The following is a 27,693-nucleotide window of genomic DNA, read 5'->3' on the forward strand; positions in this document are numbered from 1 at the left end:
GTGACGCGCGTGCGTGAGTGCGTGCGTGCGTGCGTGCGCGGCGCCGCGGCGGGCTGCGCGCGGCCTGGGGGTAACCCGGATCGGCGGCGCGGCGGGGCGCGGCGGCGACGGCAGTAGCGAGCGGCGGAGCCGGAGCAGCTGGAGCGGGGCCCGGGATTCCCGGGGGCCCACGGCCGCCATCACGGATTTCCTGTGGGACAAGCGCACCGGGCTGGCTGCGAGGACGGTGCGGCGGGGCGCGGCGGGGCGTGGCGGGGCGAGGGTAGGCCGCGGCCTCCGTGGCTGGCGGGGGCGGCCGGGGCCGTGTGAGGCAGGCCCGGGCTGTGGGTGCTTGGTGGGGCTGCGGCCCGGGGGGGGGGCGTTCCGCGAGGCGTAGGGGGGCCGGCGGGTCCGGATGGCCCGAGGAGGCCGCGGCCGGGCCCGGGGGCACCAGGGCGGGAGGTTCCCCACCACCATCCCGGTCACTCCCGGTGGCCGGGCCCCGTCCCCCCCTGCTCCGCAGCCGGGGCCCGCTCGTTCCGCTTTTGGCGCTCGGCGCGGCCCCGCGGCCGGCGGAGGCCCCACCCGGCGGCCGCGGAGCAGGGCGGCCGGCGCGGCCGCCATCATCGTCCCCAAACCGGTTCCAGACCGGCTGCGGAACGCCCCGGTGCGGGCTCCGGCTGCTCGCGGCGCGGGTGCCCGGCTTTGGCCGGCCGCCAGCGTCGCCTTCACACGCCGCCTGTAATCAGTGGCTGGCAGCGACGCCCCGGAGCTGCGCTCGGCGCCCGCCGCCGGCACGGCGAGACCCGCCGAAGGGGGGCGAACCGTGAGCGCCCCCGCAGAGCCCGCCCGTGGTCCGGCGGGGGAAGCTGGCTCGGTGTAACGAGCCCCCCCGGGGGTCACCGCATCGCCGGGGGCGGGTTTACCTTTTGGTAGCCTTGCCGGTAGTGCTGGCGTAGGTGCGGGTGTGGGAAGGCAGCCGGGTGCGGGAGCGAACCCTTCGGGGAGGGGAAAACTTGCCGGTGAGAGGTTTGTGGACAAAGGGAGCCCCGGCTGCTTGTCTGTGGAGGCAAGGCAAGTTGAGCTGCTGGATGCTTCAGAACCAAAATACGTGCGGGGAATGTCTTAGACTTGTGGAGTGAGGGGTGGGGGTGGGAGCCCAAGCCCGTGGGCTGGCTCGGCAGAGCTGGGACCTGGTGTGCCATCTTGCTCAGGCGTTCTCTCCTTGCTCTCGATCCTCACGTCTCACCAGAGAGCACTCCTTTCCTCTGAGGCAGGGTCTACAAGGCTCTGTTAACTCATCTCCACGTGGAAAGGGTGGTATTGCTCCCTTGATTCTGTAGAGCTCTTCCCGCTTGCAGTGGGAAGCATAAATGTTGCTTCCTTGGTAGTAAAGCAAAGACATCTCTTCAGAAGCTGCCCGCTTAGGTGTCTCCAGCACCGGTGCAGGAGTTTGGGCCAAGCACCGGTGATATCCTCAGCTTTATTTCACTTCAGTTTTCCTTGGTCCTGGGGAGTATGTTAGCTTAAAGAGAGAAGGTGGAAGCCCTGAGGGTGGAAATGCCACTCCTGGAGTGGTGGGTAGTAGGGATGGGTGTGAAGAGAGGAAAGTAACCTGGAAAACAGAACTGCACCAAGCACCGCCTGTGTGTGTGATCACATTCTCTCTCATATGGGGTTCTGGGATCTCTCAGAAGTTCATCTCTCTCTCAGCCCCCACCGCGTGCTCAGACATGCTATTGATTGCCTCCCCTGCACCTTGCCCTAGCAGCTCCTTGTCCACTGATGATCTGTGCTGGTTTCTCTCCCTTGCAAATGCCTCGTGTAATCGTTACTGTCTGTTGTCCATGCAGATGCCTCACTCTAGAAGGTACCGCTCGTCGGAGCGCAGCAGCCGAGGCAGTTATCATGAGCGCTATAGAAGTCGCAAACACAAGAGACGGCGGACACGGTCACGATCGAGCAGCAGCGAACGTGACCGTCGGCACCGTCGGGAAGACAGTTACCATGTTCGATCCAGGAGGTGAGTCTGCAAAGATGAGGGACCTCAGACCCTGAGGTGTTTCTCCAGTTTGGCTGGAGCTGAGCTCCTGCGTGGCCTGGGCCTGGTTCTTTCTCGTGTGCTCTGAGCTGTAACTCCCCAGGCGGTGTTCATAACTGAATCCCCTTGGCTTGCTTCCCCTCCTTAGCTACGATGACCACTCAGCCGACAGGAGGGCCTATGACCGGCGTTACTGTGACAGCTACCGGCGGAACGATTACAGCCGTGAGCGAGGGGAAGCCTACTATGAACCCGAGTACCGTCATTCCTATGAGTACCGACGCTCCCGGGACCGTGAGGGCAGCTACCGGAGCTGCAAAAGCAGCCGGCGTAAGCACAGGCGGAGGCGGCGCCGCAGCCGGTCCTTTAGTCGCTCTTCATCGGTGAGTATCCTGCTGTGCTGGGCCTCCCCTGTAACCTTTCTCTCCCAGGTGGCGAGCTGGGTAAGTAGAAAACTCACTTTCTAACGCTCTCTCGGACTGAGCTTGAGAAATGCGTAGAAAGCCTTTGATGCAGACAGCAGTTCCTGTCCACTGATGCGCCTTGGCTGTGGCTGCCCTGTGCCAGCTGGGCACAGGCAGCTCAGACCCTCTCTTAGTGTTGCCGGCTTGGAGGTGGGAGGAGGACAGGCGTGCCTTGCGAGGCTGGCGTGTCCCCCGGGGTGGTGCTGCAGTCCTCAGCTCCTTTATCCCTGCAGAGTGCTGCTTTTGTTCCGTGACGCTCATTAAGAGCTGTCCAGGAACCCCAGCCAAGCAGTCTTTTGTGCGAGGTTTCTACAGCAAGTGTTCAGCTGATCCTGGTCCCAGAGAGCTCGGTCTGCCTGCAACAGGCAGCTTGGTCCCCGTGGTCCCTGGCTGGGGCCTGTGTTCTGTGGCAGGAACCCCTCCAGTCCCTGAGGGTTAGGTCCTGTGTCAGAGGAGGTTCCTTCTGGGTGGGCCCAGCTGACATGGGATGTCGTGCGAGGGGCTTTGCAAAGAAGTAGAGCTTGCGGACTGGTCAATTCAGGTGGAGGCAGCAGCCATCACGGGCTCTTCCCAGCAGTGTTCCCTGCCTTTCTCTTCTTGTCTGTTCTGCTGTTCACCTTCCACTTCTGTTAGACCCCAGACACGTTCTCTGCTCTGTGTGTGGAGCGCTCAGTGTTGTCTGGTCTGTTCTGGCTGTATGTCCAGGGATGGGAATGTGGGCTGGATTCGGGTCCCAGGTCTGCTGGCCAGTTGCTCCTAGGTGTGGGGATACTTAGCTGAAGAACTGAAGGCAGGAATTTTCTCTTCTCTGGCATAAACCTCTTATCTGCCTCATCCCAGGCTGTCCCTATTCCCTGTTGGGCCTCTGCTTCTCTCCTGGAAGTCAGTCCTTCCAGGATCAGGTTCTTTGGCAGGGTGAGGGTCTAGGAAGAGGTGTCACATCTTCCCCCAGGCAGTCACTCGTAAATTCTCTCTGGTTTTGGATGGATCATTGTACCAAGAGTTGCTTCTGAAATCTCTGAGTTCATCTTTTCCTGAGTGCTGGGGCTGGGGGAAGCTATGTGGGTGGTTGTTGGGATGGGGAGTGCCTGTGTGGGGCAGCCTGGGCCTTTGCTTGTGCAGAACTTCCCAGCACCTGCGTTCTGCTGCCTTTCCTCAGTGGCTGCCGTGGGGCTGAAGTGAGCCTTTCCCTGCGGCCACTGAGCACCCGGCTGCAGAGTTGTGCTTCGGTGTGCTCTCTTGGCCTTACCCAGGACCTGAAGGCCAGTGCCATTCCTCTCCGAGCCCCCTAGGAGCGAGAGCAGCTGGCCCCTTCCACTGCCCCTCCGCTAGTCCTTGTTCTGACCATCTCTGCTCTCACACTGGTTCGGGTGGGGCTGTTTGTAGGTTCTTTTTTTTTTCTTTTTTTTTCTTTTTTTTTTTTTTGCTACAACGAAAAGCAAACTGTTTTTTTCTTTTCTGAGCTAGTGTGTTGTATCTTGACATGTTCCCTTGCAATATCCCTATCGTTATATATTCCTCTGTGCCGTATGAATTGGCTGGGAATCTCCTCCTGCAACCCCTCCTCAAACAACCATGTGAATTTCCAAACCAACCAATGCGTGACGCTGGCTGCTGCGCTGGTTTGAAAATCTGATTGGTGAATGATGAATTCCCTGTCTGCCTGGGCCAGCAGCGGAGTCGACAGAGCAGCAGAAGGGCCAAGAGTGTGGAGGACGACGACGAGGGGCATCTGATCTATCGCGTCGGCGACTGGCTACAAGAAAGATGTACAGCCAAATCGTAACATAATTTAGCTCTCTAGTTAAGCTCCCATCGCAGTCGCAGATCTGTCTTATCTTTCTGTTTCATTTTATTTTCATTGTTTATTAAAGAGAAACCCTCTCCTTTTCCTTCCCCTTTTGTTAAAGCTACGTTTATATTTTGTATTGTTACTGAAGTGCCAGGGAACTAGGGCAGTTGCCTTGTGCAGCCGGTGTCAGCCTTCCGCTGCTCCGGTCTCTCAAGCTGTGTGCAGGTTAGGTGTTGCAATGCATTCTCTTCTGCCTTGTGTATGCGCTGCATCCAGGTCGTGCTCACTCTCTCATCTGCCTTCCTCTTTTTCTCTCCCTCCCAGATGAGATTATTAGCACCTTAGGGGAAGGCACATTCGGCAGAGTGGTGCAGTGCATCGATCACCGGAGGTATGTCTGCTCCTGGGATGGGGGGGGGGGACGGACGGGGACGGGACGGACGACATGGTGGTGAGGGAAAAGGAGAGACCGCAGCTGGTGACGGAGCCTTTCACACTTAACGTGGGAGCCTGGGGGTGAAAATGGATGTCCTTTTCCAGAATTCCTCAGTTTGGGCACGTTGGAGAGGGGTCGGGGGGAGCCTCGGGGCTGTTCATAGGGAGGGGAAAGGCACTGCTTTGGTGGACATCCCTTAACAGCCACCTTCTGGCTTGAGCAAGGGTGGCGGAAGGCTGTGCTGCAGAGGGTGAAGCTGGTTTGGAAAGTCCTTCTTGCAGGGCACAGGCTATCTGAGCAGGCGTGGGGTGATCTTACACCTTCTTCCTGTTTTTCCCGCAGGGGTGGTGCACGTGTTGCTCTCAAAATCATTAAAAATGTGGAGAAATACAAAGAGGCTGCTCGACTGGAAATTAATGTGCTGGAGAAAATCAATGAGAAGGATCCTGAGAACACAAAGTGAGTGTGCTTTTGGTGTTAAAATGGAAGGGCAAGGATCACCTTAGCGCAGTTACAGGGATGGGATGAGAGAGTTACTTGTTGTGTGACCAGATTTGTTCGTAGCTAGTTTTTTGAGGCGTATTGGCTTGCTGTGGGATACAGACTGAGCGAGGAAAGGAGGAGCCTGACGCAGGGATGACATAGCCGAGTGGTGCGTGCAGATCTGTCCCGAATCAGAGTTTTTCTCTCAGTCTTTGTGTCAGGATGTTTGACTGGTTTGACTACCATGGCCACATGTGCATCTCCTTCGAACTGCTGGGGCTCAGCACCTTTGATTTCCTGAAGGACAACAACTATCTGCCTTACCCCATCCACCAAGTACGGCACATGGCCTACCAGGTGTGCCAGGCTGTGAAATGTAAGTGTTCACTGCTCTTCTCTCCACTGGTCCTTGACTGACCTGGAGAGCTGTGCAGCTCCCAATGTCCATGCCAGTTCTGCGACAGGTGGCCCAAAGCAGTGAGTTTTTGCTGCGGTGCTGCTGTGCCAATTCTGAGACTGAGCCTTCCTGCCCCTCCAGCAGTGAATGCGTGTTTGGAATGAATCCTTTTTATTTTCCTGACTCTAATGTTTTCCGATGCATGTGGGCTGGCAGTAGCTCAGGGCACTTCAGCATCCACGTCCCCCCACATTCTGGTGATCAATACAATAAATCTTCATGCTTCTGCTGAAGCATCATGGCCTGGACTAGCCTAACTGTTCACACCCAGTTCTAAATGTGGGCTAAACTGGTGCCAGTATGAGCAAACTGAATGAACGACGTCCGCTCTGCGGGTGGGTGCAGCCTTGCTTTGATTCTGTTCGGTCACCCCGACTCTTGTTTGCTTCCTCAGTTCTGCATGACAATAAACTCACTCACACTGACCTCAAGCCAGAGAACATCCTCTTTGTCAACTCTGACTACGAACTCTCCTATAACCTGGAAAAGGTAACAGCGCTGCCTTGTGTTAGAGTTCTTCTCTTGGGTTCTTGGTATTCCTGACCTTATCAGCAGGTGGGAGGAGTCGGAACAAGGCCCCAGGAGACACGGGGTTGACCGACTACGTTCCTGCACTTACTCAGGGCCCATATCTTGCATGACCTGCCTGTGTAATCTGTAAGTAAGCCATAGGAACCACAGGCTTACCTGGCTGATGGTGATAGTTTGTCTGGGGGCTGTGCCAGCACTAATGTACCCTCTGAAGTCTTTCCCTCCCACGGTGCCCTGTGGGGAAGCCTCAGTTGTGTAAGGAAGGGGCTAAGTCCACATCTCAAAACCCCTGAGTAACGTGCCATTCTCCCTCGCGAAGAAGCGGGATGAGCGGAGTGTGAAGAGCACAGCCATCAGAGTGGTGGACTTCGGCAGTGCCACATTTGATCATGAACATCACAGCACGATTGTCTCCACCAGGCATTACCGGGCCCCAGAAGTCATACTGGGTAGGTACCGCTTTGTCTTTCTGCAGAGGCAGGTGTTCACCTCGAGGGCACTGGGTGCTGCCTGCTGGATTAAGGAGCATTTGGCCTCCACGTCACTCAGTAGCTGTCCTGGGTTTACCCTGGGAGATGAGAAGTGTTTTGTTTAATGTGCTATTTTCTGGGAGGGCCAACAGTTTAAAAGTTGGTGTTTTGGCATTACTACCAGCTGGGAAGTATATTGCCACTGGCGTATCGGGGAGCCTGGCTGGAATGAGAACTGTTTTTCCAGTTGTTACATTTTTAAAAGGGTAAGGGAGAGAGGTGTGGAATCTTAGGCCATAACTGGATCTTTTACTTAAAAAACATTGTTTTTTAGAGCTTGGCTGGAGCCAGCCCTGTGATGTGTGGAGCATTGGCTGCATCATCTTTGAGTATTATGTGGGTTTCACCCTGTTTCAGGTGAGAACTGTGTGCTGTATGGCTACCTCACAACTGCTGTGAAAAAGGATGCTGGCTGTGTCCCAGTACAGCCAGGAGCCTCTGGGACTGATGGGGTTCCCTCCATCACTGCAGTCTTGTAGAGATGACTGAGGTGTTGCCCAGCCAGGGGTTCTGAGTGGGGGAGTACCCAGGGCTGGAAGTTGAAGGACCAGAATCTCTTCCATGCCTTCCCTTTACGTTTCTATCTCTCAGACACATGACAACCGGGAGCACCTGGCCATGATGGAGAGGATCTTGGGGCCAATTCCTTCTCGGATGATCCGGAAGACAAGGTGAGCAAGGCTGGCTGGGCACCATGGGCTTTCCAGTGCTCTCCCACTTCATGTGTAGCTGTTCTCTCTGAGGGGTCAAGCTCTGAAGCTGCCTGCTGAGCCGGTTGCCTGTGCTGCTGCATCGTCCTCAGTAGCGTGCACTGTCAGGGCTGGTGCGTTGCTCTTGCTGCAAGACATTTTGTGCTTGTGTGTAACTTGTTCCCACCTCTTGCTCTGACAGGAAACAGAAATATTTCTACCATGGCCGCCTGGACTGGGACGAGAACACCTCCGCTGGCCGTTACGTTAGGGAAAACTGCAAGCCGCTGCGGGTAAGGTGGGGTGGGCAAGAGCACCTGGTTGCTTTATCCTTTTCTCATTGCAGAGTCTTATAGTGCCTGCCCCCATTTGTGAAGATTGTTCCTGTGGGCAAGGTTAGGCCAGCGAAAGGGTTAGACCAGTGTCTTCCTGAAGGAGTCTTGGCTGTCCCAGACGTAAACTAGGAAGACTGCAGCAGCCTGAGCTTAGTCTGAAGCAGAGGAGGAGGAGGGCATGGAGACCTCAGGAAGTGCCTGGGAAAGATGGCAGGAGGGTGTGAAAAATCAGCAGTTTGATGCTTGGGAAAGCAGCCCAGGGTTCAGGTCTAGGATGAGTGACTGAGCAAACCAGTCCTCCCCGAGCTTAGCCATTCAGCCCAGGGAGCTTACTGTGACCATGACAGGGCACAGCATCCTTGGCCCTAACCTCTCCCCTCCATTTCTCCAGCGATACCTGACCTCTGAGGCTGAGGACCATCACCGCCTTTTTGACCTCATTGAGAGCATGCTGGAGTACGAGCCGTCCAAGCGGATCACCCTGGCCGAAGCCCTCAAGCACCCCTTCTTTGACATGTTGGAGGTGGAGCCGAGCACAAAAATGTGGGACTCTAGCAGAGACATCAGCCGGTGACGCCACAGGTGCCAGCCTGCCCTCAGATTCTAGCCCCCGTGGAGGCCTGTGTGATTTCTATTCAGACACTTGGTGCTTTTTTTTTATACATGAGAAGAACTCCCTGGACACATTTGTAAAGCTGTTAATATGTGAGATACTGTAAATAGCCCATATTCTATATTGGCCTCTGAGCACCGTGGGCCCAACCTCCTGCTGTTGCTGCTGCCGTTATTGTGAGGTGAGGGGGCCTGTATGTCCATATTGTAAATACCTCTGTTCACGTGTTGCTTTGTCTCCTGTTCTTCTCCTGCCCTCCTTGGTGTAAATACTCCAGAACTTGCAGCGCTCTGTAGCTTATCTGTTTCCTTGTAAGTTATGAAACTGGTGGGACTGCATGGGAATTATTTTTTGGATCAATGTCATAGCCCATCCCCACACCAGAGTTTTATAAGAATTTTGTACAGTCTTTGTGAAAAATAAATATGAAGTGAATAAACCACTTGGTCTGGGTTTGGACCAGCAGCAGCCCCTCCTGGGGCTGATCTGGTGGTTGGTTACATTCTGTGTGCCCTGCAGAGGGAAGGAAGGTGCATTCCCTTTTGGGATGAGAGGTTCTTTGTGGTCCAGGAAACTTCAGTAACAAAGCCAGCTCAGTCCACCTCCACCACTTCTCCCAAGCTTGGATGCTGGCCTAGTGCCTGAGCTTGCGCCAGGTATGAGCTGCTTTTGACCATCTGAGGGCTGCAGCTGGACCTGAGCAGATTCTGGTGTGAGGGGCAGCGGAACACAGGCTGTCTCCTTCATTGTGCCCTGTGATCAACGCTGAAGTGGGATGTAGAAACAGGAGGACAGTGGGTACTTCAAGATACATGTTCTCTTTATGAGAGAAACCTCTTGCTCCCTGGATGGGGTGGAACAGTGGCTACTGGTGATGGCTGTTGGAAAAGGGGTGTCCAAGTGCCTGCTTTCAGCTGTCAAACACATATGCGGTGTCTTTGCGCCTTTTTCGCTCTCACCAGCTCTGCAGTGAGGCTGGGGCCTTGGCTTGGCTTTTCCCATGGAAATTGCTGGGGATGTTTCAGACCTGATGGCAGCTCTGCATAGATGCTTTGTCAGCATGTCTGGAAGGGTCTCACTGGGATAGTGTCAGTAACAGAGCAGACACACATGATACATTCTGCAGGAGCTTATCGCTTTGCTGTGGCACAGTCTGTGGCAGGCTCTGTCCTGGCTCTGGCAGACTGTTGTCATGCCAGAGGGATAAAGGAAAAAGTCTGGCTTTGTGGGGAGTTAGCATGGGGGAGTCTCAGGAGGGGTGACATTGAGTCATCTTCATGAGCTTGGGCTGGAAGCTTTCACCTGCTGCCTGCAGTCTCACTTGGCTTGGCAGCAGCCAGCCCAGTGCTGTGTGCCAGGGAATGGAGCAGGGGAAGACCATGTCCTGCTGCGTGTATAGCCAGCCCCCAGGTGAGTCTGGAGGAGAGCCAGACTGACCAAATAACACACCTGTGGTCTGTGTCAGACTTAAAAAACAATAACCCACACCCATGCCCCAAACCTGATTCCGCAGCTCTTACCTTCCCCACAGAGAGCACAACTCAAGCTGCCAGCTGCCTGGGTTGAAGTGGGAGCTCACAGATCTGTGTGTAACTTTGTAAGACTCTGTTCAGAGGCTAAGGAATATTTTTAGCAGAGAGGAGCAGTTGCTGCTAAGCACTGAGAGCTGGGCCTAGGAGCTAGGGGCAGGTATGGATAGGTGTCCTGTGCCGCGCTCTGGATGCTGCAGAATCCCTGCTCCAGAGTGGGTGTCGGCATGCTGTCCATATGCAGCTGGTAGTTGATGGAATCAGAGATCCCTATAAATAACTGGTCCAGGAGTCACAAAAGTTAAATTCCCCACGCTGCTCGTCATGCCACGGATTCTTCCTTGAGTCTTTTACTTGCATGGGCTCAGCTATACAGCTGGTGGGCCCAGTGGAACAGCTGCTCTACCGCGTGCCCGCTGGCCTTCCCGAGGGCAAAACCCAGGGGATTCCGTGCAGGCGGAGGCGGGCAGCACCGCGACGGCCCTGGTAAGAGGCGGGGGCCCAGTCGAGGGGCTCAGATGCGAGGCCTCGGGGAGGGGCCTGCTGTGGCGGTAGGCCTGGCTGAACGGAGCCATCGCTGGGCAGCGAAGCCGGCACTGGGCGGGAGCCTCGAAGCCCCGCGGGGGTGTGGGAGGCCCAAAGAGACTCGGGGGGCGACGGCGTGGCCCGGCCCGGGGCGGCAGGGACGGGCCCGGTCCCGGCATTGCCATGGGAACGCACTTCCCGGCGGGCCCTGCGCGGGGGAAGTGTCACGTGAGCGCGTCGCGTGCCCAGGCCCCGCGCATGCGCGGAGGCCCCCTGCAGTGAGGCTCCCCGGACCGCAGGCGGGGCTGGTGACGTCACGGGGCGGCAGCCAATCGGCGGCGGCGGGGCGGGGCGGGCGGCTGAGGGGCTGAGGCGGCGGCGGCCCCGGTCCCGGTCCTGGTCCTGACCCGGCCATGGCCCAGCGCGGCGGTCCCGCCGTGCTCCCGGACAACCCCTTCCAGGTGCGCTCCGTTCGGGGCAAGTGTGGCGGTGGCCCTGGGGGCCCCGGTACCGGGCTGGGCTGGGCCGCACCTCACACGGGCTGTGTCTCTTGCAGGACCCCGCGGCGGTGCAGGCCTGGCCCGGCTCTGAGCGATCGGCACTGGACGCCTACAACCCCTTCGAGAGCGGCACGGTGAGGCGGGCGGGCCGCGGCGGGGCCGCTTCCCGGCGGCCGGGGCCTGCCCCACGGTGAGCGGCGCCTCACTATCCCCCTCTTCTTCCCGCAGCCGCCGCCGCCGTACCAGGCCCCGTCGGCGGCTCCGGTGCCCCTGTCCCCGGCCGGCATGGCCCCGCCGCAGGGGGCCGCGCAGCCTCCGCGGAAAGGCAGCCCCACGGAGCCCCGGAACTACGGCTCCTACGGCACGCAGGTACGGGAGGCGGGCAGGCGCTTGGCCGCCGCGGGGTGGGCCGAGCCGGGCCGGTGGAGAAGGCGGGAGCCCCAGGGCCTGTGTCCCCCTAGGCCTCGGCGGCAGCCGCCACAGCCGAGCTGCTGAAGCGGCAGGAGGAGCTGAACCGGAAGGCGGAGGAGCTGGACCGGCGGGAGCGGGAGCTGCAGAACGCGGCCCTGGGCGGTGCGGCAAGTGAGTGGCCTGCGGGCAGGGCCGGGATGGCGGCAGCCTGCCCTCGGCCCCCCTGCACGGGCACTGCTGCCTTCTCCTTCCCTCTACAGCGAGGCCAAACAACTGGCCCCCACTGCCGTCCTTCTGCCCAGTGAAGCCTTGCTTCTACCAAGATATCCCCGTGGAGATCCCTGCTGACTTCCAGAAAACCGTTTCTACCATGTATTACCTCTGGATGGGTGAGTCCCAGGGGGAAATCTAAGGGCAGATCCTGGGAGGAGGTAGAGCAACAAGTGTCCGGCATGCAAGCAAATACTGCTGCTTGGGAGAAGTTACCATTAAGATGTTGCGCCCAGGTCTGGGGGGGCTGAGCCCTTGGTGTGGGGAGGGGGGACCCTCGCTCGGGTTGCCTGACCGTTGCCCTCTCTCTCAGCCAGCACCATTGCTCTCTTCCTGAACTTCTTGTCCTCGCTGGCCTGGTTCTGTGTGGAGCCCTCGTCTGGCTCTGGGTTCGGCCTCTCCATTCTTTGGGCTCTCCTCTACACGCCCTGCTCCTTTGTCTGCTGGTATAGGCCGATGTACAAAGCTTTCAGGTGTGTATCTGCTTCAGTTCCGAGGCCAGCAAAGCAGCGGGGTGGGGGGACTGCATGGCTGGTGCTTGAAGCTGGGGAGAACCGGCTGCTCAGTTGAACAGGCCCTTGCCCCAAGTGCAGCATCGACAGCGTCCTGGCTCCTTTGTGGCCTTTGGGTCTGGGGGATGTGGTAATCCTGTACTGAGCTTCATCTTCTCCTTGTGTCCCCCTACTTTGAGGAAGGTTTGAGAATTTTCTGTGGCCTAACTGCACTTGTCTCTTTCTCTCAGGAGTGACAGTTCCTTCAACTTCTTTGTCTTCTTCTTCGTCTTCTTTGCCCAGAATGTGATGTATGTGCTGCAGGCGATCGGCATACCAAACTGGGGATTCAGGTGTGTGTTGGATTGACCGCTAGGAGCCCTGGCTGGCTGAGTACCCCAGAAAGAGAGGAGGTGGGTGGGGAAGAGGGAACCCGTGGGCAACCACCTCTTCTTTTGCAGTGGCTGGATATTGAGCCTGATAGCGCTGCGGAAGAACACGGCCGTGGCTGTGATGATGATTCTGGTGTCCTTGGTCTTCACAGCAGTGGCTGTGTTGGGCATCATTATGCTCAAAAAGGTGAGTTTGGATCCAACCTCGGGGCTGGAGTGTCCCTTGGGGAGGATGAGGGTGGTGGTGTTGGCACAGGCAGGGACACAGCTCTGTTCACTGGCAGCCTGGAACAGGGCTGCTGCCCTGACCCTGACCCTGCTCCTCTCTTCCAGATCCACTCTCTGTATCGCCGGACAGGTGCCAGCTTCCAGAAAGCGCAGGAGGAGTTTGCTGCCGGGGTCTTCTCTAACCAGGCAGTGCGCACCGCAGCGGCCAACGCTGCTGCGGGTGCCGCCACCAATGCCTTCCGGGCACCCTAGCCAGGCAGGGCCCCCAGCTTCTCATCGCACGTGGGCTCTTTCTGAGGAAGAGGAAATCCAAGTTGCACTTTCATTGGATCCCCGTGTGTCTGCATCAGCTGTCAGAGGCTGCCTCATCCCAGCTTGAAAGTGCTGGTGCCTGAATTGTCTGCTGCTCTAACCCGTTTCCTCACAGATGGAGGCTGTTCTGGTTTGTGCTGGTCCCTTCCCCTCAGCGGACTGGGGAAGGAGTGGGATGGGGGGGTGCTGTGGCCCAGCCCTGCGCCTGTCATCGCTCTCCCTTCCAGCACTGGCTGCTGGGGGCAGGAGCCTCCTCCAGACATGTGACAGGGACCGAAATGGCCACTCTCCTTCCCTGGGCTCTCCTGTTTCCTCGACTAGTGATGCCACTTGTGTGCCCAGAAAAGTGAAGGGTTCCCCTTGTGCTCAGTGCCAGGGTGTGCAGAGGCCAGCTCTTCCCTGGAGGCTTTTGCCTGCCTTCCCTTTGACATGGCACCCAATTCCCTGCCAAGAAAATCGTCCCCCTCTTCCCCCAGGGGCTTGTTCTGGGGTGGGGCAGGGGCTGGCTCTGCCCTCGGGGTGTTGAGCTGGGAGGCAGCCCCTTCCTCCAGTCCCTTCCCTGTCCTCTTTTGCTGGGCTGAGCCGGCTCCGGGTGCAGGGATAAGGAGAGTGGGGTTGGGACAGGCACCAGGGGTGCTGGTGCTGCTGGTGGGCCTTCCTGCCTTCAGCCTGCACCCACGCTCAGCCACGGCGAGCCTTAAAGCCGGGCTGGGTGCTGAGGAGGGATCCTGGTACCGCCTGGGCCCCCTCCTCACCCCCAGCAGGGGCTGAACAGCTTCTCCCTCCCTCCTCTCCACCTGCCCTGGAGCCTGTGCCTCCTCCCACCCCTTGGTGTTCCTCACCCGGAGCCTGTGCCTCCCCCGGGGGCCGTTGCCCCCCTTCTCAGGGCGCTGAGCCACCCCCCCCGTGCACAGTACTGCCCAGTACGTGCCCCCAGTAGCCCCTGGTGTCCCCCTGTCCCTTGTGCCAGTGTCCTTGGGGCTCCCTGCCGTTCCCTGGGACAGGTCTCATCTGCTTTGCCCCATCTCCCAGGTTGGTCCCTGCTTCTCCTGGGCCAGTGAGGGGGTCCATGCCTTCATCCGCGGGGCCGGTGGGAGCGAGGGCTCTGCCCTGCCCTGCTGTGCTGGGGGCTGGCGGGGGGTCCCTGCCCCACCGTGGCCCCCTTGCCCTGCCCGCTGCCAAGCCGCCTTCAGGTTTTATTTAAGGAATAAATGAAGTTTCACTCCGTGCTTCCGCCGTCTCCGTGCGCTGGCAGCCGCGGGCGGGCAGGGAGCGGTAGGAACCGGGGGCGGGCGGCGGGGCCGGGGCCCTGGGCTGCTGTCGCTGCCTCTCGGTGGGGCGGGCCGGACTACAGCTCCCGGCGTGCAGCGGAGGGGTGGCCCCGGGGCGGGCGCGGCCGGAGCTGCCGCCGGGCTGCGGCGGGAGCGAGCCCGGAGCTGCCCTGCGTCTCCGCTCCGCCGCCCGCCTCCTGCCCCGGGCGCGGCCACCGGGCTGCGGCCCCGGCGGAGCGGGGATCCCGGAGGCCGCCGCGGGGAAGCGGGGCGGGGGGGGGGGGGATGCTTGGCAGCGCTCCGCGGAGCATCCCGCCGCACGGGCGTCCCCGCCAGCCGCCCTGCGCGGCGCCGGGGCTGGGGGCCGCGGGGCGGCCAGCCCGTCGGTAGCCTTCCCCGCCGCCGCCGCTCCCGGCAGCGGGATCTCCCCTCGACCCTCACCGCGGGCGCCCCGGCCCCTGCGCCCGCTTCCCGCGGAGGATGCTCCTGGGCGGCGGCCGGCCCCCCGCCCGCTGCCCGGCCCGCGGCTCCCGCTTGCCGGTGCTGCCCCGGGGGCCAGCGGCCTGGGCCGGGCGCCGCGTCCCGGGCGGCGGTTCTCGGCCTCCGCAGGACGGGATGATCCCCCGGCGGGGTCCCGGCGCTCCAGGGACGGCGAGAGAGGAGGAAGCCCCGGGGCCGCGCTCCGCCTGCGGGACGCCGAGGTACCGGTGAGGCTGGTTCTGCGCCCGGGACCCGCCGCGGAGCCGCCGTCGGCCCCCGGTCCCGCACGGTCCCCCCGGGGGGCCGGGAGAAGCTGTCGCCAGCCCCCGCCGGGAGGCGAAAGGTGGAGCCTGGCCAGTTCCCGCAGAGCGTCCGTTCCTGCTTCTCGCTGGCCGGCCCCGTCCTGGCGCGGTGCCGCCGGCTGCCTCGGGGCTCCGGGCCCGGCCTCCCCCGCCCGCCGCCCCCGGCAGCCATGCCTGCCCCCGGCCGCCCGCTGTCCGGCCGCCCGGCCCGCAGCCTCACCCGCCTGCGCCTCCAGCGCACCTGGCTGCAGATCCTGCTGGTGCTGGGCTTTGTCCAGGTGATCCTGGGCGTCCTGATCGTCACCTTCAGCCTGGTGGCGGCCACCATCACCCCCTCCGCCAGGATCCGCCACTCCTGCCCGTCCTGGGCCGGCTTCTCGGTGAGTCGGGGGTCGGGGCGGTGCGCGGAGGGGGTGGGGGCCCTGCCCTGCGGCTCCCGGCCGCTCCCCGCCTGCCGAGCGGTTCTCCCCGGGTGCTGAATTTTCCCTGGATGCTGAATTTGCCGGCAGTCCCAGGGGAGTGTGGCCCCGCTGCTCCCCCCACCCTCTGCCTGGGGCCGCCGCGGTGCATTGTGGGAGAATCCCAAGGGTTCCCCCGGGGTCACTCGGTGAGGGATGGGGACCCCTGAGGCGGGGAGGGGGCGCACTGAGGCGGGCAGGTTTGTGCGGCCGCAGGCGCGGGGGGGGGATGCGGGGGGCGCTGCGGTGGTGGCAGGGTGGGGGCCACCCTGCTCCCCAGCCACACCGTGGGGTGCTGCGGGCGTGGGGTGTGGGCAGGACCTGGGGTCCCCCGAGGTGACCCTGCGGCACGGATCCCGGCCCGGCTCGCTGCCCAGCACGGAGCTGCCCGCAGTCCCAGGCTCCCCAGTGCCCTGAATCAGCAGTTTCTCCTGGCTTGTGGTGCCGGGGCTGCCCCTCCGGCCTTGGTGCTCCTGGGCCAGCTCTGGGCCCGCAGGGCTCGGGGGGCTCTGCTCAAGGGCGGGGGATGCTCTGGGCTTCACTGCCTGGCAGAGACCCCTCCCCATCCTCACCCCTGGGCTTGTGCGTCTGCAGCTGGCGCTGTCTGGGCTTGTCGGCATCGTCTCCTGGAAGCGGCCGCTCACCCTGGTGGTAGGTGTTGGGGGGGGGGGGTGGATACCCGGCTGCAGGAGGGGGCCAGGGTGGGGAGGGCAGCGTGAGAGGGCCCAGCAGCCCCACGTGCTCCTGCACACACAGCCGTGTATGTCGGCTCCCTGCTCCACAGCCCTGCCCAGCTGGCAGCCCCTCTCCTCCCTGCTGCAGATCACCTTCTTCACGCTGCTGTCAGTGCTGGGCATCATGCTGAGCCTTGCCGGGTCCATCCTGTCCTGCCAGAACGCGCAGCTGGTGAAGTCCCTGGAGGCCTGCGAGAGGGTGAGGCTGGCCGGGGGCTGCTGCAGCCCCCCATGCACCTGGGTCCCTGGCTGCAGGGCTTTGGGGACATGGGGAGCTGTGGGGAGGGGTCTACTGGTGGGATGTGCCAGTGGCTCTTAAGGGAGAGCACAGCATCCCGAGGTTCCTCACAGTGCTCCTTGTCCCCAGGAGAAGGACTTGTGTGTCTGCTGCCAGGCCCGCTCAGAGCCCCCACCTGCCTCCTGCAGCCAGCAGAGCGAGATGCTGACCATGTTCCCCAACCCCAACTGCCGGAGCATCCGTGTAGCACTCAAGGTGGGGGGCCCGGGGGGGGGTCAAGATCTCTCTGGGGGAGTGGCTGTGTACCCTGCCATGCTCTGCAGGTATCCACAGCTCACCCCACTCCTCCCCAGGACCTCCTCTTCAGTGTCTGTGGCTTGACTGTCTTCTCCACCATCATCTGTACGCTCTCCGCTGTTGTGTGCTGCATCCAGATCTTCTCCCTTGACATAGTCCATGTGGTGAGTCCCAGCCCTGGCCCAGGAGCAGACAGGGCTGAGGAGCAGCATTCCCAGACTGGGAAGGTCCTGGGGTGCCAGGGCAAGATCTGGGCCCAGCCAGGTGCAGATTAAGGCCCAGGATGCACATCCCTCGCTGGATCTCTGGGCAGGGGGTCCCAGCTCTCCCTCCTTCGCTCTCCCTGCAGCTGGTCCCCCAGCGCTCGAGCTCCATGACACTGGAATGCACGTCCCCCCCTGACACCTTTCTGCAGAACATGATGGACTTCGAGGAGTTTGTGCCCCCAGTGCCGCCGCCCCCCTACTACCCCCCCGAGTACACCTGCAGCTCCGAGACGGATGCGCAGAGGTACCTGGCTGGGAGCAAGGCTGGTGGAGCAGGGCCACTGTGCCGCAGGAGCAGGGTGGGCCCTTTGCCCCTAAGTAGGGCTTGTCCCACCTGATGTGGCTTTTCTGGTCTTGCCTCCGCAGCATCACCTACAACGGCTCCATGGACAGCCCTGTGCCCCTCTACCCGACTGACTTCCCCCCTTCCTACGAGACCGTGATGGGGCTGCGGGGAGACAGCCAGGTGGGAGGCTGGGGGGCTGGGGGCTGGGGTCAGCCAGGCAGGGCTGGGCTCCTGCTCTGCCTGCGCTGACCGTGCTGCCCCGCAGGCCACCCTGTTTGACTCGCAGCTGACGGACGGCTCACATGCCTGCACCTGCGACCGCGTCCCCTCCATCGTGCTCAGTGGGGAAGGTGAGCGTGCTCCATCGGTGGGGCAGCAGAGGGGCCACGAGGGGACCAGCCCTTCCCGGCAGCTCTTCGCTCACGCCTGCCCCGCTTCTCACAGTGTCCATGGACAGCGGGTCCCTGATCATGTCCGAGATCATGGACATCCCTGGGGACAGCAGCCCCTCGGAGGACTCGTGCCTGCTGGAGCTGCAGGGCTCCATGCGCTCCGTCGACTACGTCCTCTTCCGCTCCATCCAGCGCAGCCGCGCGGACTACTGCCTGAGTGTGGACTGCGTGCAGTGCAGCCACCACGCGCGCAGCCCCACGCTGGGCTTGCAGGGACCCTTCGAGGAGACACCGCAGCCCCGGGTGCGGGGGGAGCGCTCCTACTCCTGCTCCACGGCAGAGCCCGGCCACGACGGCATCTTGGTGGGGGGAGCCGTCACCCACAGCTGCAATCGCCTGGAGGGGCTGGCCCGCTGCATGGGGCCCTGCTTCCCCGAGGTGCGGCTCAAGGACAAGGGCTCTCTGCAGGGGCGCGGGGGCGGCCGCACTGCGGGGCCCAACACCGGGCGTCTCTGCCACCCGCGGCGCAACAGCGAGACCTCCTGCCCCTCATCCCCGGCCCCGGGGCTGAGCCAGCACCCGCTCGTCAGGTCGCACAGTGACCCCGGCGTCCTGATGGCCAGCCACACTGGTAGGTGGCGGTGGCTGCCGGGACAGGGACATGCGCGCAGCAGCATCTGTCCATGCTGCAGCTGGGATGCGCTGCGGGTTTTGGTTGCATTTCTCCGGGGGGGGGGGGCAGGATTAGAGCAGGCCTGAGGTGGGTGGTTGCACCAGGGGAGTGGGGGGAGCAGGTGGGGGCTGCTGGGCTGGCGGGACGGGGCGGGGGCAGGTGGGTCATGCTGCCTGGGCTGGTGCTGGGGGTCTGCACAGTGGCACGGGGCGCAGCCGAAGCCTGAGTGCTCTTTCTGCTCCCAGCAGATTTCAGGGAAGTACTTTATACCAAAGCACTGGAGGACACCACGTCCAACTCCTCTGCGGATACAGGTCAGAGCACTGGGATGTACTGGAATACAAAGAGGTGAAGGGGGTGTTTCTGCACCCCTTTGGGGTCAGGCTCACCCTGTCGGGGCTGGGACGAGGAGGACCCACAGTGGTACCGCTCCCGGTGGCTGGGGAGGGGAGACAGCAGGACCCCCAGGGGCTGCGGGGGCAGTGTCTGGAGCAGTGTCCTGGCATCTGATGGCAGCGTCCCCGCAGGGCTGTGCTCGGAGGCCTGCCTGCTCCGCCATTCACACTGTGACTCCCCACTGCTGCTCCGGGCTGGATCTGTGGGGAAGAGCAAGCTGCTGCCCTCCAAGAAGGTGCCGCAGCAGCTGTCAAAGACGACGACCCGCTCCCTGGGGGACCTCAAGGTCTGCCGGGGCACCCGCGGGCTGGTGGCCAGGTTCCTGCAGCGACCCAAGCGCAGCCCGGCAGCCGGTGTGGAGGTGTCTGGGCACAGCTTCCAGGGGCACAAGCAGGTGGGCTCCGGCAGCCACGGTGCCCCAGGGGATGGGGGCAGCCCCCCTTTCCCAGGGAGCCCCATACACACCCTCTCCCTCCCTGCATTCTCTACCAGCACCTCCACGCTGGTTCTTCCAGGGTCCCCATTCCCCTGCCGTGCCCTCATGGTGTCGGCACCCTGGCTGCAGGCAGAGCCTCCTTCCTGCGGCACTGTCCTTGTCCCCAGCCCTTTTTGGCACGGCAGCCCCTTCCCCTCGGTCCCCACCGTAGCCACCAGTGGGAAAATCATGCATGTGGGAAAATCATATGTGTCACAACAGCTTTGGCTTTGTCCCCGAGTCGCCGCAGCCTGCAGGCAGTCACGGGGATGTCTTGCTGTGGCTTATGGGATGCTGGAGACCTTGCGCAGCCCAGGAGGCCCTCATGGCTTGTCCTTAATGACAGCATAGGCGCATGATGCTCACCTCTGCCACCCCTTGCCACCCCTTCCCTCCTGCCCTGCGTGCCCACCCAGCTCCCCCTGGCACGCGGGGTGCCACCCACGTGGCTGCAGCCTGTCCCCACGGTGTTGCAGGTGCCCTGGAGCGCCTGTCCGGGAGCAGAGCGGCCCCATGAAGGCATCCACCTGCAAAGCTGCGGGGACCTGAGCTCCACCTCGTCCCTGCGACGGCTCCTGTCTGCCCGCCGCCTGGAGCGCAGCCGCCCGCGGAGCCTCAGCGGGACCTGCAAGGAGAGCATCCTCTGACAGCATACCCCCACCGACGGCGCAGCCTCTACTGGGACCCTCCCAGTGGCCTGGTGTGGGTGCCCCACTGTGGAGAGGGGGTCCCGCTCTGGGCCAGGGCCTGTGGACATTGCTTGGACGTTGCTGCTGCCCCAGCAGGGCTGGGTCCTGCGCCACTGCCGCGGGGTCTCTGCTGGGCCCCTTCCCCAGGCAGCACCAGGGCGAGGGGCTGGTCCCCTGGGGCATCCGCTGGGGGCCGAGATGGCCATGCCTGTCCCCTGCCCTGTCCCCTGTGCCAGCCGTGCCTCTACCCTGGGATGGCTGTGCCTGTCCCCTGTGCTGGCCATGCCTTGTCCCCTGCGCCGGCTGTGCCTGTACCCTGGGACAGCCATGCCTGTCCCCTGCCCCGTCCCCTGTGCCAGCTGTGACTGTCCCCTGTGCTGGCCGTGTCTCGTCCCCTGCGCCAGCTGTGCCTGTGCCCCAAGGACAGCCATGTCCCCTGTCCTGTCCCCTGCGCTGGCCATGCCTGTCCCCTGCCCTGTCCCCCTCGCTGGCCATGCCCTGTCCCCTGCACCGGCCGTGCCTGTCCCCTGCCCAGCCCCTCAGCCCCGCCCCCCCACCGGCCGTGCCCGGTGCCCGGTGCCCCGCGCCGGCCGTGCCTGTCCCCGTCCCCGCCCGCTCCCCCCGCACCCGGCTGCGCCCGGGGCCGCGTTGCGGGGCCGGTGCCGGTGCCGCGGCGCTCGCAGCCCCTCGCTAAAGACCGAATAAAGGTGGTGCCGCCCGCCGGGGCCGTGGGGCCGGTGCTGCCGGTGGGGCCGGGGCGGGGCGGGGCGCGCGCTCAGCTGACCGGTCATGTGAGGGGCGGGGCCGGGGGCCCGGGGAGGCGCCGGGGTCGCAGCCCGGGACGGCCGGTACCGGCGTCTGCCGCGGGCGGAGCGGGGACGCGGCGCGGTGCCCGGTGCCCGCCTGCGCCTCCCGGTGCCCGCGCGTGTCCCCCTGCCCCGCGGCCCCGTTACCGTGGCCAGGGTAGGGCCAGGCCCGCGCCCCCTGCCCTGCCCCACCGGGGCCCGGCCCGCCCCCTGCCGGTACCGGCGCCCCGGGCGTGGGCGGGACGGGAAGCCTGGGCGGCCTTAAAGGCGAGGCTGGCGGTGGGCCCGGTGCTGCGGGGCAGGTCGGGGAGCGCGGCCCGGCTCGGCTCGGGGTGCCACCGGGACGAGAGAGGCTTCGACGGTGCCGCCGCTGACAGGTCCAGCGCTTACAGGACAGTGGCGGGGCCATGGGGGCTGCCGGTGCCCCGGGCCGGCGGCTGCTGGCGCTGCTGATGCTGCTGGTGCTGCTGGTGCTGCTGATGCTGCTGGCTGTGCCCCGGGCCGCAGGTGAGCAGGGGGGGTGGGGGCAGCGCCAGAGCCGGGGGTCCGGGGAAGTGATGGGGTGCGGGAACAGCAGCAGCACCCTGGGGTGGGCAGCACAGCTCTGGCAGGGACCCGTCCCCAAGCCGGCAGCTGCCCCTCACCCTGCCCGTATCCCTCCAGGTGCCCGGCCCTGCAGCCCCAAGTACTTCGGCCGTGATGCCATGGTGTGCGTCTGCAACGCCACGTACTGCGACATGCTGGACCCCGTGGTCCTGCCGGCCCCGGGCACCTACGTCAAGTACGAGAGCAGCAAGGCTGGCAAGCGGCTGGAGCGCAGCGAGGGAAGCTTCCAGCGCAGCCTGTGCGCCCCAGGTACCCACTGTGGCAGGCAGAAATGGGCCAGACCCCACCTGCGACCCGCCGTCACACCGCTTCCCTCCTGCCAGATCTCGTCCTGACGGTGGACACAACGCAGCGGTACCAGAAGGTGAAGGGTTTCGGCGGCTCTGTCACTGATGCTGCTGCCATGAATGTGTTTTCCCTGCCAGAAGCAGCCCAGGATCACCTGCTGCGCTCGTACTTCTCAGAGGAAGGTGAGAATGTCGGGGAGGTGGGAGGGATGGTGACAGGGACCTTGCAGGCCTCTGCCTGGGCACTGGCAGGGCTTGGAGACCTCCTGTCCCATTGCCCACCTCTGCCCGTCCCATCCCGCTGTGCCTGGCAGGGCTGGAGTACAACCTCGTCCGGCTCCCTATGGCCAGCTGCGACTTCTCCCTCCATGCCTACACCTACGACGATGTTCCCTTTGACTATGAGCTCACCCACTTCAGCCTGCGAGACGAGGACACGAAGTTGAAAGTGAGTGGTGGGAAGGAGCGGGGTAGGATGTGGGGAGGTGCAGGGGCCCAGCTGAGCCGGTCCCTCTGCCCGCCTCCTGCAGATCCCCCTCCTGCACCGAGCCTTGGCCATGAGCAAGCAGCGGCTGTCCCTGTACGCCAGCCCCTGGACCTCCCCGGCCTGGATGAAGACCAGTGAGTCCTTCGTAGGGAAGGGCACGCTGAAGGGGCAGGCAGGGGACAAGTACCACAAGACCTGGGCCAACTACTTCATACGGTAAGGAGCACCTGGGGCGAAGGGATGGGGGAGGCACCCAGGGACCCTCAGCAGTGGCATTGGGGAGGACCCACGCCTCACCCTTCTCCCCTGTGCCCAGGTTCCTGGACGAATACGCCAAGCACAACCTGACCTTCTGGGCGGTGACGGCAGAGAACGAGCCCACGGCTGGGCTCATCAACAACTACCCCTTCCAGTGCCTGGGCTTCACAGCCGAGCAGCAGCGTGACTTCATCGCACGGGACCTGGGCCCTGCGCTGGCCAACAGCTCCCACAGCAACATCCGACTCATCATCCTGGATGACAACCGGCTCCACCTCCCACACTGGGCCAAAGTGGTGAGAGTGGCGTGGGGTCCACCAGCACGGCAAGCTGGAGCAGAGACCCCATCTTGCTGGCGCAGCATGTCCCCATGGAGGGTTTGGCTGCTCTATCCTGCAGCACGAGGGCTGGGGCGCTGGCTCTCTGCCCCTCGGGACCCACTGGTAGCCAACTTTTTTCCCTACTAGGTCCTGGAGGATGAAGAGGCAGCTCGCTATGTTCATGGCATCGGCATCCACTGGTACCTGGACTTCATTGGTCCCATACAGGACACGGTGGTGCCCACTCATGAGCTTTTCCCCGACTACTTCATCCTGGCCACGGAGGCATGCATCGGGGCCCATTTCTGGGAGAGAGATGTGATCCTGGGCTGCTGGGAGCGAGGGAACCAGTACAGCCACAGCATCCTGATGGTGAGCCTCCTGCATCACCCTGCCGGTGTGCTCCCTCTCCTGTTGGCACCCCACTCCTTGGGCAGACGTCTGGGCTGTCCTGTTGCAGAACCTGAACCACTTTGTGGCTGGCTGGACCGACTGGAACCTGGCCCTGGACCTGGAGGGGGGCCCCAACTGGGTCAAGAACTACGTGGACAGCCCCGTCATCGTGGACAGCAGTGAAGGCATCTTCTACAAGCAGCCCATGTTCTACCACATGGGGCACTTCAGGTGGGTCAGGGCCCCCCGACACGCTCTCAGCTGCCTGGGCTCCAGCTCCATGGTTGCAGTAGCAGCTTGTCAGGAGGGGAGCAGGGCAGGCTTGTCAGGAGGGGAGCTTTTCTGGGGTCTGACTTCCTTCCTGGGGCTGCTTCTTGCTCATGCCCATGCAGTAAGTTCATCCCTGAGGGCTCCCAGCGTGTGGGGCTGGTTGCCTCCAAAGAGTCCAAGAAGACGGACCTGGAGTACACGGCTTTCCTGCGCCCCGATGGTGCCATGGTGGTGGTGGTTCTGAACCGGTAAGCGATGCAGCCTGACCCGTGAGCACGGCACTCTGTCCTGCCAGGCCCTGCATGTGGCTCGTCCCGCTGGTGCTGGGGTGCTGCTGCGGGTCTGACCCTGCTCCTCGCCCTCCAGGTCCCCACAGAACATCACCTTCGGGCTGGCTGATACGGTTGGCCTCATTGCCGCCATGGCTCCAGCCAGCTCCATCCAGACCTACCTGTGGCAGCGGCAGTGACAGGGCTGGGATGCCCATGGCCAGGGGCCGGACGGAGCCGAGCCGGGATAGCAGCTCCGCGCTGCCCACAGGCTCGGACCTGGGCGCGTGAGGAGGTGGCTCACCGCTCTCCGTGTCGCGATGGAGCCGAGCACTCGGTTGGGCTGGAGGAGAGAGCCGGGCCGGGGAGCACCATGTGTGTGCAGGAGGGCCGGGGGCACCGGTGCCCCTCGGGGTGGAGATCCCACAGGCTGTGAACGCTGTTTCCTGCTGCTCCGACATTAAACGCTGATGCTGCCTCTATGTCTGCGGCTGGAAGAGACACGTCCAGGTCCCACCCCTGCTCCCGGGTGCCATGGCTGGGTGCCGCCTGGGCACGGAGCCCGTGGGAGTCCCAAGAGCTGGAGCCCTGCGGGGTGGCCACTCTCCCTGTCCCCCCCCGTGCTGCTTCCCCCTCCAGCTCACAGCGGGGCTTACCCTGCCGGGGGGGGGGGCTCCAGGCACCGGTCCGCTCCCAGCCTCAGGCATGTGCTGCCCGGCAGGGGGGTCAGCCGAGCCCGGGTGCTGTCCCACTACCTTTGCGGGCAGGTTTGGGAGCTGGCAGGCAGCTCGGGATTTATCCCACACACAGATGCTTTGGGTCCTGCAGCAGGCGTGGGGACAAAGCGCCTGGACACCCACCTGGGTGGGAGCCCGGGGCAGGGATTGTGGCCAAGCTTCAGCTTGTCCTGCTTTTCCCACCAAGCTGAAGCTGCTCACAGCCCGATGCTGGGCTGGGGGTGTATGGATCACATCCCACCCGGCCCAGGGTGCTGGGTGCTCCCCGAGTCGGGGCTGGAGGCCAAACCAGCTCCAGGAACAGCACAGTACCGTGGGTTCCATGTACGAGCTGGCGCTGGATGGGGCCAGGGCCCCCACAAGCTTCTCATGCAGCTTTGTGGGGAGAGGCATGGTGGCCCCACAGGGGAGCATGTTGGCACTGCGGGGATGGGGCAGAGCAGCCCCTGCTGCGACGGGGAGGCTCGGGGTGCAGCAGGGGCTTAGCTCCTGCAGTGGAGCCAGGGCAGCTTGAGCAAGTGGGTGTGGGCAGGAGTGGGCGCTGAGCACGGGCACACCCAGGAAGGAGGGATGGAGGTTCCATCACATCCAAGGGTGTGCTGAGCGGAAGATTAGGGCAGGGAGGTCAGGATTGCAGGCAGGGTAAGGAAGGGAGGCTGAGGCTGCTGGGCTGAGCCGGGTCAGCTGGGTCAAGGCAGGCAGGATGCAGCCCAAGGATGCTGTCAAGGCTGACAGCAGTGATGCTGTGTGGGCTGGGCACAGCCCAGCACCGGTTCTGGCAGTGCCCAGGGCAGTGGGTAGGTGTGTGACAGGGTCACATCCTGCACTGCGGTGCCACCGGGACACTGCTCTTGAGGCAGGAGCCCTGGGACCCTGCAGCACCCGGGGGTGCCTGAGTCCTGGGGAGAGCTGGCTGCCAGAGGGGCAGGAGCATCCTGATCCTGCCCGGAGGCTCCTTGTGTTTGTCCACAAGAGGGAAATATTTCCCCAGAATCGCAGTGATCCCAGCATCCCTGCACCCGGGCGCAGGACTGCTCCTCCACCTGCTGCTTCTTTCCCAGGTTCTCACTTACCGGATTCCTTTAACGTTTTAGGGGCCCCGGTAGTAAAAGCCAGTGGCCGGATGCTGAATCATCCCGGGACACGTGCCCCTGTCCCTGTGCTCCGCTTGGCTCCGAAGGGCTGATTAGCTCCAGGTTCAGCGGAGAAGGGGCAAACCCTCCGATGGCGTTGGGCTTGGCTCATTAATTCTTGTGCAAAGCATTGGCTCATTTTGGGGCATGCACCGGCTGCTGGGACTGGCAGGATAGGACCCTCCTAGCATCTGGCCTGGAACCAGTGACCACCAGTAAGGGCCGAGGTCCAGCTGCCTGGCAGGGCCCTGGAGCCAGAGCTGGTGCCACGATGCTGCATTGAGGCTCTGCATGCCCAGTTCCTGCCTTGGCATCGGTAGTTTTGGAGTCGTGGTCCCAGTAAAGGCAGCTCAGCCCCAGCTCCGTGGTCCTGGGCTCCCCATCCCCACTGGCCAAAGAATAAAATTCACCCCCCAGGCTCCTCTGCCTGCTGCGGGGCAGGTCTGCGATGCTGGGAGAAGACCTGTGTGCCGGGAGAGGCAGCAAGAAGCAGCTTTGAGAGGATTTGGTGGGGCTGCCCAGCATCTCCCATGCCACCCGCTCCGAGGCGTTACCCTTCCCCTGGGTCTCACTTTTCCTGCTCAGCAGGAAGCTCTTATCAGTTGGCGTTGATAGGGACAAGCTCCAGCAGCCTCCGCAGTGTTTTTGCTCCCAGGAGCTGTGGGGGCTGTGGGGACCCGAGCCAGACCCCAAAAACAGGGAGAGAAGGGACGTATGGAGCATCCCCAGCAGCTGGCAGCAAGCCAGAGGCAGCTGCTAACCGTGGGGCAGCAGGGACCGACCTATCAACCCTTTCCCAAAATTGGGGTTATTAGCCTTGGGTGTAGCAGCCAGCTGATACCTTAGTCACAGCTGGGGGTGGCAGAGCCGTGGGGCACAGCAATGGGATCAGCAGCTTCCTTCTAGGCTGCCTGTTTGCCCCATGAGTCGTAACTGGGGGCTGCTGGGTCCCATCTGCCCCTTCCCCAGTGCAGGTGTGGGGGTGCCCCATGGCTCAGCCCCACGTGTCACCCCGGTGTGGGACCCAGCAGGGCAGCACTGGAAGGTAGGAGGAACATTGATGGATTGAATTGCCCCACAGCTGCATCTGATACGCCAGAAAAGGAGAAAATTAGTCATGAAATGCTGCTCCACCCGGAGAGGGAGAGCTAACGGAGTGGTTTAACCCTGTGGAGGGAAACTGGGAGCTGCCGCTCTGTCCCACTGGGTCACCCCTGCAGAGAGATGCTGAGGGCATCCCTGCGGCGATGGTGCTGTGTCCGCGGGAACGGCCTGTCCTGGTCACAGAGCTGGTGTGGGGGCAGCAGGTTTCCCTCCATGGGTCTGGCTCAGCCGCGCAGCCCTGGCTGTGCAGGAGCTGGGGCACTTGCCAGCTTGCTGCTGTAGCTGCTGCTGCTGTGGCTGCTGCTGCCGCTTTCCATATGCGTGCTGAGGTGGGGTGAGCAATGTAAAGGGCTTGGGCAGGGCACGGCAGCGGCCCCAGCTCCCGTGTGGCTGCACCGGGTGGGTCCTTTTGCTGCAGCGGGGAGTGCAGCCACGTTTGCCATCCTTGCCTGAGGGTCCTGGGTGCTCCCCATGGGTGCATGGCCACAGCAGCTCGGGGGAGAATGGGGCAGCTGGGATGATGGGCTGGGGTGAATCGCCCGCGGTGCTGTTAGAGCTCATTAGCAGGACAGAACTATGGTGCCCGTGAGCCTGCCTGTGGGCTCTGATGTGCTTCCGGGGATTCATCCAGACCTCCCTGACAGAGGAAAGAAATCAGCTCTTTCTCTGGGGCATTGCAGTGGGCTCTGGGAGCTGCCCCGTGCTGCATCTCCCTGTGCTGGTGGGACCTTTGACGTGGCCAGAGCTCCACGGTGATGCCCCCATCTCTCCTCCCTGGAGGACACCCTTGCATAGCAGCAGAAGGTGGGGGGACCGCAGCCCTCCCCGGCCCCAGCCCTGTGGCGAGGAGATGTAAGATAGTGTGGGTCCAAGGCCAGTACAGGCCGGGAGGAGAGCAAGGAGGAGCTGTGGGGGTGGCAGGGGGTGTGCTGCGGAGGCAGGTCTCCGAGTGGCTCCTGTAAAGGTGAGGTGGGGAGGCTAGAGCTGCCTGAGGAGGAGGAGGGCTGGCAGCAGCGCAGGTCAGGGAGCAGCCGGGGCAGAGGTGGGTGGGCTGCGGG

General features: G+C 63.0%; 4 protein-coding genes across 8 annotated transcripts; all 4 read left to right on the forward strand.

Annotated features, from left to right (window-relative positions):
* The first annotated feature begins 20 nt into the window (after positions 1-20).
* Positions 21-8,790, forward strand: CLK2 (CDC like kinase 2). 2 transcript variants are annotated; one of them, XM_056321929.1, is made up of 13 exons: positions 21-226; positions 1,833-2,002; positions 2,169-2,403; positions 4,157-4,253; positions 4,601-4,667; positions 5,055-5,171; positions 5,405-5,571; positions 6,047-6,141; positions 6,503-6,632; positions 6,988-7,070; positions 7,305-7,384; positions 7,605-7,695; positions 8,129-8,790. In XM_056321929.1, exons 2-13 carry the CDS (start codon positions 1,833-1,835, stop codon positions 8,309-8,311), a joined length of 1,515 nt encoding a protein of 504 aa, XP_056177904.1. In that variant the 5' UTR covers positions 21-226; the 3' UTR covers positions 8,312-8,790. The 2 variants fall into 2 exon arrangements, with proteins under 2 accessions (XP_056177904.1, XP_056177906.1); XM_056321931.1 differs by having other exon boundaries at positions 4,160-4,253.
* A 1,940-nt stretch (positions 8,791-10,730) lies between these two features.
* On the forward strand, positions 10,731-14,237 carry SCAMP3 (secretory carrier membrane protein 3). The gene is made up of 9 exons (XM_056321932.1): positions 10,731-10,865; positions 10,961-11,038; positions 11,133-11,273; positions 11,366-11,486; positions 11,576-11,704; positions 11,899-12,058; positions 12,328-12,429; positions 12,538-12,655; positions 12,802-14,237. Exons 1-9 carry the CDS (start codon positions 10,818-10,820, stop codon positions 12,946-12,948), a joined length of 1,044 nt encoding a protein of 347 aa, XP_056177907.1. The 5' UTR covers positions 10,731-10,817; the 3' UTR covers positions 12,949-14,237.
* A 179-nt stretch (positions 14,238-14,416) lies between these two features.
* Positions 14,417-20,606, forward strand: ENTREP3 (endosomal transmembrane epsin interactor 3). Of its 4 annotated transcripts, none has more exons than XM_056321927.1 (12): positions 14,417-15,441; positions 16,114-16,170; positions 16,342-16,452; positions 16,621-16,746; positions 16,845-16,952; positions 17,138-17,298; positions 17,421-17,520; positions 17,606-17,690; positions 17,785-18,363; positions 18,651-18,719; positions 18,933-19,195; positions 19,499-19,721. In XM_056321927.1, exons 1-12 carry the CDS (start codon positions 15,232-15,234, stop codon positions 19,625-19,627), a joined length of 1,998 nt encoding a protein of 665 aa, XP_056177902.1. In that variant the 5' UTR covers positions 14,417-15,231; the 3' UTR covers positions 19,628-19,721. The 4 variants fall into 4 exon arrangements, with proteins under 4 accessions (XP_056177902.1, XP_056177899.1, XP_056177900.1 ...); XM_056321924.1 differs by lacking the exon at positions 19,499-19,721 and adding an exon at positions 19,732-20,606 and having other exon boundaries at positions 14,419-15,441; XM_056321925.1 differs by lacking the exon at positions 19,499-19,721 and adding an exon at positions 19,732-20,606 and having other exon boundaries at positions 14,420-15,441; positions 18,654-18,719.
* A 185-nt stretch (positions 20,607-20,791) lies between these two features.
* LOC130141190 (lysosomal acid glucosylceramidase-like) lies at positions 20,792-24,143 on the forward strand. The gene is made up of 10 exons (XM_056321928.1): positions 20,792-21,278; positions 21,435-21,626; positions 21,701-21,847; positions 21,979-22,112; positions 22,195-22,367; positions 22,468-22,705; positions 22,877-23,101; positions 23,190-23,353; positions 23,515-23,640; positions 23,759-24,143. The coding sequence occupies exons 1-10, from the start codon at positions 21,179-21,181 to the stop codon at positions 23,859-23,861; spliced, it is 1,602 nt and encodes a 533-aa protein (XP_056177903.1). The 5' UTR covers positions 20,792-21,178; the 3' UTR covers positions 23,862-24,143.
* The last annotated feature ends 3,550 nt before the right edge of the window (positions 24,144-27,693 follow it).

This window comes from Falco biarmicus, chromosome 19, assembly GCF_023638135.1.
Source record: "Falco biarmicus isolate bFalBia1 chromosome 19, bFalBia1.pri, whole genome shotgun sequence".
In the NCBI taxonomy this organism is placed as follows: Eukaryota; Metazoa; Chordata; class Aves; order Falconiformes; family Falconidae; genus Falco; species Falco biarmicus.